General features: G+C 46.6%; 1 protein-coding gene across 3 annotated transcripts in view; it reads right to left on the bottom strand.

Moving 5' to 3' along the window:
• A1CF (APOBEC1 complementation factor) overlaps nucleotides 1-8,437 on the bottom strand; it is a 74,181-nt gene that overhangs the window by 28,989 nt on the left and 36,755 nt on the right. For all 3 annotated transcript variants that reach the window (XM_006022938.3, XM_006022939.3, XM_014519612.2), the window contains one exon: nucleotides 2,666-2,904. In XM_006022938.3, the coding sequence (XP_006023000.1) occupies nucleotides 2,666-2,904 (239 nt within the window). The remainder of the gene's footprint in view (nucleotides 1-2,665; nucleotides 2,905-8,437) is intronic.

Here is an 8,437-nt window from a genome sequence, read left to right as displayed (position 1 = left end):
GAAAGAGTTGTAAGGGAGACTTGCCTAGAAGGGCAGGATGTCAGTCTGGGAAGGCTCTGGAGACAGAGTTAACTGAGAAAACAGCCTAGAGCTGGGTGGGTAATAAATCAAGGGTTGTTTCAGTTATCAGCACAAGGGGCTGTGTCTGGGAATTGGAGAAAGGTGTTGGGGTGGGGGAGGGAACAGTGTGTGTTTCTTTTGCAGGTACAACAAACAGCTGGACCAGAGGAAAGCTCCTCTGCAGGCTCTAACAGAGAGCAGAAAGGCACCTTCTCTCTGTAGCAAGTAGTGCTGCACCATCCAATGCTATCGTGTTGCTAATGTTAAGGAGAGCTGATGTTTTGTTAACCCTCTGTGCTCTTGCTGAAATTCACTTGAGTCTCAAGGTTCAAACTGAGGAGTTGTACTGAGGGTGTTTTTAATTCAAATGGCATAAAGTGTTCTTAGTTCATTGATACCCTGGCTTTGACAATTAGATTATTGATATCATGTTTTGATATTAACCTCATTCATATGTTGACTGTTTTGTAATAAACTGTAAATAGTTAGACTCTATGTACTCCAGTGTGTGGGGAAACCACAAGAAAGCACTCCTTGGAGAGGTGACCCCAGTCTTAGGGGCAGGGAGGTTGACTGAGACTATTTGACACCCTAGGACCCTGAATCTGGATGTGGCCACAGGTAGCACTATGGCTAGGGTTACACCTTATTGGGTGTGAGATAAGTACTCTGAGTCTTTTTCTGTTTTGCTTTGCAAGCACTGCTGAAGGGTGAGGTTAACCCAGGAACGGCAGTTGTTTGAGCCAGGGCAGGCACCCATGTTTTGTGGTTTTTGTTTCTTCCAGTGCACTGGATTGTGGCTGTAGGGGAGGCAGAGGCCACTGAAAGGGATGCCGGGGACACTCCGGATCTCACACTTGGTGTTAAGGGCTAGGGACAGAAGTTGCATATAAACTGGTTTAAGTGATTAGAAACTGGTTTAAATCTGTAACAGAACAGAAGTTCAGTGCACAAAAAACAGTTTCAAAATGGCTGAAACTGGTTTAATGTGGTAACAGACTTAACTGATTTGGGTCAAACCTGTTTATGAAACTTCTGTCCCAGATCCCTTCCTGGTTCAAGTTAAATCACAGTCCCCCAGCATCCCAGCATGCTTTGCAGCCATGGGCTGTGCTGTGCTGTCTGTTCCCGAGAGCAGGGCTGGCCCTGCCCCTCTGCTTCCTAGCTGGAGCAGTGAGGGCTGGCTGACGGGAGTGGGGTGGGGGGGAGGAGGAAGGCAAGCCTGGCTGGGATGCAGCCCAATCTACAAGCGGGGGGCTTCCCCTTCCCCTTCCCCAGGCAAACCCCAGATGGGGTCTGGGACCAGGAAGTGTGTGTGTGTGTGTGTGTGTGTGGGGTGGGGGGTGTTAAACAGCCCTTCCCCCACTCAAACTTAATACTGGCTGCAACTGTGGACTACAAATCTCAGAGGCACCTGGAAGTAGGAAGAAGTGATGAGCAATCCTGAAGAGTCCTGCTGCTTTATTCCTGGACTGCAAATCCCAGAAACCTCAGGGGCAGCAGGAAGAGGAAGTGAACACAGCCAGAGAACTTTGCTGTGCTCTAGCACTCCCTAGCTTTTGGCTTGAACCACTGCACGCATGTGACTGCATTTTCTGAATCAAAGGTAAATGTCTGTTCACTTTTGTTTCAATTTAATCTGTGCATCTTAGACTAATCTGCAAAGACTGAATCAATTCAGCCTTGGGCTTTTTGACTGTCTGTACTGAGCTAAGAGGACAGAAGATAGAGACTGGGGATAACGACTGAGCCTCTGAAGGGCAAATCCTGCCAGAGCCTGAAAGGCAGGGTTGGAATAACCTATGGGACCTGTGGCCCTGGGGCCTGTGTAAGGGCCTCACAGGCCCTAGAACTCGAAATCATGAGTGCGTGAGTCAAGCGGAGCCAGAAGCTGTGGCCCTGGGTGGTCGGCTCCAAGCTAGAGGGTGCAACCAGAGTAAAAGTGGGGCGAGGCCAGAGGAGCCATGGTCTAGACAAGGGACCACTACCCAAAGCTCTCGTCACCTTTAAGGACAATTTGTCAATTTGTTATATCAAGGCATGGCAGATAAGAATACAAAGGGGCGGGAAGAGAACCTGAGGAAATTAGGGACGCTAGCAGGAAGAGGCCTCTAAAAGTGGTTGCACCCTGCTGACACCAGTAGTTACACTATAGTCCCTCATGAATTGTGTCCCTTTGTCAATATGACATTGTTACTACTAAGTTAGCAAATGATACTAGGTTCTCCAGTGTACTCTTGGACAGAAATCATACAGCAGAATTGAAACCTATACATTCAAATTTAAGTAGTAGAGCTAAGAATTAGGTTTAAAACCTTTGAAAGATGAGAATTAAGGAAAGCGGTTGGTTGGTGAGAAAATGTGGGCTTGGGCTATCCTGTCAGCCTACTGAGGCTTCTATTTTAGAGCAAGGGGAGCTTCATGGATGCAGCTGGGTGCAGCCAGGTTCCTAGAATTTAAAACGATGCTAAAGCATGTAAGTAGAAATGCTTGTGCTGGCATGCCAAACATAATGAAAATGAAGTTTGCTTTGGTTTATTTAATACTAAATAGTGTAGTGAAGTGTTGCAGCAAAGCAGCCATGAACCCTTTTCTGTGTACAAACCTGGTAACAGTTTTCTTCTTGCCATTGCTGCTGCTCGATGACTTTCATATTCCACAAAAGCAAAGCCCCGGTTTTTTGCCTTGTCTGCTGCACTGGGATACACAATGACATCAACAACTCCATCTGTGACTTTCCTCATCTCTGCTAAAATTTCTTCTCTTTTCTTAGTTTTTGGGATTCCTCCTACAAATAAACGGCAGTTGTCTACACTGGCACAGACACCTAGGAGTCGTCCATTCCTGCACACAAACAACAGTTTCAGTTCATTATAAAGCAGACTCATTTCTTTGTGTACTCACAAAATAATTTCTCTAGACACAGAAGATTCAAATTCTGAATTCATTTTGAACATTTCTCTGCACAATAGCTTGAAGGGGAAGCTAGTGGCAAAACAGTGCAAATGGTTTTGAGAAGATATTGTTTTAAAAGTTTTAAGATTTGGGAGAAATAAGCTACAAATTTTACTTCATACTTCTATGTTTTTATTTTCTCAGGCTGCCAGTGAGAACTCGTATTAACACATAATTTTACCTCTGATGAACTCAAGTATGAAGACTTGCAGACTGACAGGCCGACTGTGATGTCACAAGTTGCTGACATACTGCTGAACAAGATTTATTCTGGGCAATATTAAACTGCAAGGTCATAGCCAGTAGGCCTGTGTAAAGTGGCTAGTATTCACCCTGGATTTGGATCTGGCCGATCTGGGGGACAGTGATTCCATTCGGTGATTCAAATCATTGTCTCAAATTGATTCAGCCAAATCTGATTCAGAGATTTGGCTGAATCTCTGAATCAAACAGGCCCCATCTCCTGCCTGCTCTCCCAGTCCCATCAATGGCTGCCCTGCCTGGCTCCAGGATCCCAGCAATTAAAAAAAAAAACAAAAAACCTTGCACTCATTGGCTCCTGCCAGGTGCGGGGGAGATCCCTGCTCCCCCTCACTGCCCCGCGCTGCATGGGGGGGCTCTACCATGAGCCCCTGGAAATCCCAACGGCCACTGCAGAAGCCAGTGAGTGCAGGGCTTTTAAAAAAAAAAAAGCGCTGGGGCACTGGGGCTAGGTGGGGCAGATATTGATGGGGCTGGGAGAGTGGGCAGGGGTCAGGAGGCACTCAGGGGGGCTGGGGGAGCAGGTAGGGGATGGGGCCTGGTGGGGGTCCCCCCATTGCCCCTCCCAGCACCATACTTACCGGCATGGAGCCTGGGTCCAGCTCCCCGTGGTGGTGAGTGGGGACTGCTCGAATCTCCAAATCTTTTCCGAATATTTTCTGAATCAATTCAGAGGCTTCAAATTGATTCGGATCTTTTAACTGGTCTCCCAATTCGATTCAGATTCGGAGATTCAGCCACCAAATCAGGCCAAATCTCCTCCGAATCAAATCGGCAACCAAAGCTTTGTAGAGACCTAATAGTCAGTCCACAAGTTTGAGGGTACATGGAAACAATGTTCTTTTAACTCTTACTGTTCCTTAGCTTCCTGCTGGTGATGGCAGGGTGGGCTTATCTCTGCTGTCTTCCTGGCAAGGACCAAAGACACCCTTATCCAGTTCCACGCTTGCATCCTGTTTCAAAGCCCCCCTAAAGTGGTCTAGATGACTTCAGCCTTCTTTTAAAAGGAGGAGTTTGGGAACAGGAGGAGCATATGGGAGAGTGAATTGAGGTAATTTTGTTAAGAGGTACTGACTTCATGCATTAGAACACTGTTTCTTGGCAGGCTTGCCGTATGGCCTGCTCATCCTCTGTGAGCTTTACAAAGGCCTCCCTACTATCCAACTCCCGCAAAGCCTAGAAGAGAATGCTCAACAATTCCTTCAGTTTCCACATAGCCAAATAGGCATGTCAGTAAAACTGGTTTGGAATTTTTTGACACAAATTTTTCCAGAAAGGGCAAGTTTGGAGTTGACTTGAAACACATTTTGAAATTGCCAATGTTTTGTATTCATGTTTGTTTAAGTCAGAAATCTGTTTCTTTTTTAAACTGCTTTTACTGTATTTGCTTGTGCACCACATACTCCCAAATATCTTGTTTTGGGAAGGCAGGATGAAGAAAAAAAGATTATTTTAGAGCCATGATTGAATTTTGACTGCAAGGGATCCTGACTACATAGCTGAATCCAAACTAGTGTTGCTCAGGCAAAAGCTAAAGTGTTAACACTCTTACAGCCAGCAGCGAGTTGGCAGCAGGGATTTGCTATGTAGACAAAAACTTTGCCAATTTTGCAGAAGATGTGAAAGGGTTAACACTAGCTCTGATGCTAAAGGGTACAATCTTCCCCCTCCCTCCCTCTCTGAGGCTGAGAAGTAAGGCAACCATTTTACAGTATCCCCATGGTTTCATTTTCCATTTCAGCATAGAAAATCAGCTTTCCAACTTAAGACATACATCTCAATTTTGAAAAGCTAGTTTGGCTGGAGGAGGCATGTGTGGTGTAAAAGTAAGTATGGCAATTTGAAATTTAAGCAAAGAAATAGTAAAAGAATAATTTTAAATGAGCAAAGCGAAATATGTTGAAATGATCTAAATGGAGCATTTTTGCTTGACAACTCTATGTTATTTTTACACACATTTTTGTTCATAAAATTGTCATCCCAATTTGAGACAAGAAAACCCAAATCAATGTAGTTGTCAGCCTCTGAACCAGACTTGGTATTTAAAGCTACTTAGCAAGTCTTTGGAGAGTGGAGGATTATAGAGGGTTGGTCTCCAGTAAACATTTTAAGGCTCATGAGAGGGACTAACAAGTTTCCACCGGCTTCTGCCTCTACTGCATGTACAGTTTATAGGAAGAAGCACGATCCCCACGATATTATACCAGCCAATTCTCCTTCCGTCTGATAGTTGCAAAACTGGGGCCCACATTGTCTTAGTTCTATGTATGAATATAGGCCTTCAGGCTACAGTGCTGTCTATGCAACCTTCAACACTAAATTAATGTTCAATGCTATAACCTTGACTCACTTGTAACTGCCTATTTGTGATAGAACACACGATAAACCATGTCATACAGTGCTTTTCCTTTAAAGAAGCTTATGAAAGTTTTCCTGCACTGCTGATGTTATTTATCAGAGTTGGTAGAAAATCAGAATTTATCACTTGGAACATTTTAATATTTTGCATGGAATTTTCAATCTGAATCAGATTTTGGCTTTGCTTGCAGTTAACCTGTGACCACCCTGAGATGCTATGCATCTCATCAAGTTGTGTTTTTGATTGCCACATACTCTCATTCAATTAGATTTCTTGCTCAGACTACATCTCCCATGATGCAGAATGTTGATTTTATTTGACGAGAGATTGTAGAACATCAAGAGGCTGACAGCCACTGGACTCTTCAGCCTGGAGAAGTGCAGGCTCAGGGGGGGACCTGGTGGCTGCCTATAAGTACATTAGGGGTGTATATCAGGATCTGGGGGAATGTCACCAGAGTTCCCCAAGGGATAACAAGGACTAATGGTCATAAACTCCTCCAAGACCATTTTAGGTTGGACATCAGGAAAAATTTCTTTACTGTCCTAGCCCCTAAGGCCTGGAATAGACTCCCTCCAGAAGTGGTGCAGGCACCTATTCTGGACTCATTCAAGGTACATTTAGATGCTTATCTAGCTGGGTTCCTTTGACCCTAGCTGACTTCCTGCCCCTAGGGCAGAGGGTTGGACTTGATCTTTGAGGTCCCTTCCAGCCCTAATGTCTATGACTGGGGAGGAGGCTCTTCTAAGCCAGACTGACTGACCTGCTCCACTGGGCTTTAAACTAAGCCCACCAGGGGACCAGGGGAATACCGCCACCGCTGGCTCACTAAGCAACCCTTGCAAAGCCAGCAGGCCAAAGCACTTAAGGGAGCCCATGCCTGCCCCAGCCCTGAAACAACTGGTAGGCAAGGCAAGGGCCCCCAAGGGGGCGCTTGCCTGCCTATACACAAATGCTAGGAGCTTGGGGAATAAACAAGAGGAACTTCCTTCTGCTTAACGCAAATAATTATGATGTCATAGGGATAACAGAGACCTGGTGGGACTCCACCCATGACTGGACCATGGGTATAAACGGCTATATCCTATACAGGAGGGACTGAGTAGACAAAACGGGTGGGGGCATAGCTCTCTATGTCAAGGAGAGCTATGCGTCCCTGCTAGCTGACATTAGCGACCATGGTGGATGGCTGGAGACCCTCTGGGTTAAAATCTGTGGAGAACATGGCACAGGGAACATAATGGTGGGAGTCTATTACAGACCTCCCACCCAAAGTCAAGAGCTTGACCAGGAGTTCGCCAGGGAATTGGCTGAAGCCGCATGCTCCAGGTCCATGGTTGTCATGGGAGACTTCAACTTCCCAGACATCTCGTGGGAAGAGAGCTCAGTTAAATCTGAGTGGTTGCAAAGCTTCCTCTCATGTGTGGATGACCTCTCCTGACACAAGAGGTCTATGGGCCAATGAGAGATAAAGCACTGCTTGAACTGGTACTGGCAACCAGGGACAACCTAATCAGCGACCTAACAATTGATGGGAAGCTGGGTGACAGTGACCATGAGCTGATCACCTTCACCATCTGCCATAAAGCTGGCAGGACAGTCAGCAGTACAGAAGTCCTTGACTTCAGGAAAGCTGACTTTGACAAGCTCAGGAGGCTTGTTGGTGAGGCCCTAAGGGACCATGACCCAAAGGGGAGAGGAGTTCAGGAACAGTGGTTGCTCCTCAAGGGAGTGATCCTTGATGCACAAGCTAATGCCATTCCGTCTCAGAGGGAAGGCAGCAAAAGGGTACAGCAGCCCCGGTGGCTCTCCAGGGAACTAGAGGACCTCCTGCAGCAAAAAAGTAAGACCTACAAAGAATGGAGGATGGGATCCACCTCCAAGGAGGAATATTCCACAATGGTCCGGACCTGCAGGGAGCGAACAAGAAAAGCCAAAGCTGTGACTGAACTCCAACTAGCTACAAGTATCAAGGATAATAAAAAGTCCTTTTTTAGATACATGGGGAGCCGGAGGAAAAGCAAGGGCAACATTGGACCCCTGCTAAACCAGAAGGGACAACTGACAACTGACGCCCAGGAAAAAGCCAACCTACTAAATGGGTACTTTGTGTCAGTTTTCCATCAGTCCCATGGGTTGCCCCTGCCCATTACGGGACAGTGAGGCCTGGGTGATGGAGATCCCTTGCCCTCCATCAATGCTGACCTTGCAAAGGAAAACCTTGAGAGGCTGGACACCTTCAAGCCAGCTGGCCCTGACAGTTCACACCACAGCTGTGGTACACCACAGTACTCAAGGAGCTGGCTAGCATCATAGCTCAGCCCCTGGCATGGATTTTGAAGAGTTCGTGGCGCTCTGGTGAAGTGCCCAAAGATTGGAAGAAGGCCAATGTGGTACCTATCTTCCAGAAAGGGAGGTGTTTAACACTGAAAAATGCAAGGTTCTCCACCTTGGGAAGAAAAACCTGCAGCATCCTTATAGACTCGGCAGTGCTACGCTGGCTAGCACTACGGATCATAGAATCATAGAAGTAGGGTCGGAAGGGACCTTGTAGATCTTCAAGTCCAACCCCCTGCCTGGGCAGGAGGAAAACTGGGCTCAAATGACCCCAGCCAGGTAGGCATCAAGCCTCTTCTTAAAGACCCCCAGGGTAGGAGCCAGCACCACTTTCCTTGGAAGTTGGCTCCAGATCCTAGCCGCCCTAACTGTGAAGTAGTTCTTACGGATGTCTAATCTAAACCTACTCTCCAACAACTTGTGGCCGTTATTCCTTGTTATCCCGGGGGGTGCTAGGGGAAACAA

Source organism: Alligator sinensis, unplaced genomic scaffold (genome assembly GCF_000455745.1).
Source record: "Alligator sinensis unplaced genomic scaffold, ASM45574v1 scaffold543_1, whole genome shotgun sequence".
Classification (NCBI taxonomy): Eukaryota; Metazoa; Chordata; order Crocodylia; family Alligatoridae; genus Alligator; species Alligator sinensis.
Note: the sequence above shows the minus strand (reverse complement) of the source record. Positions and strands in the feature narration are given on the sequence as shown.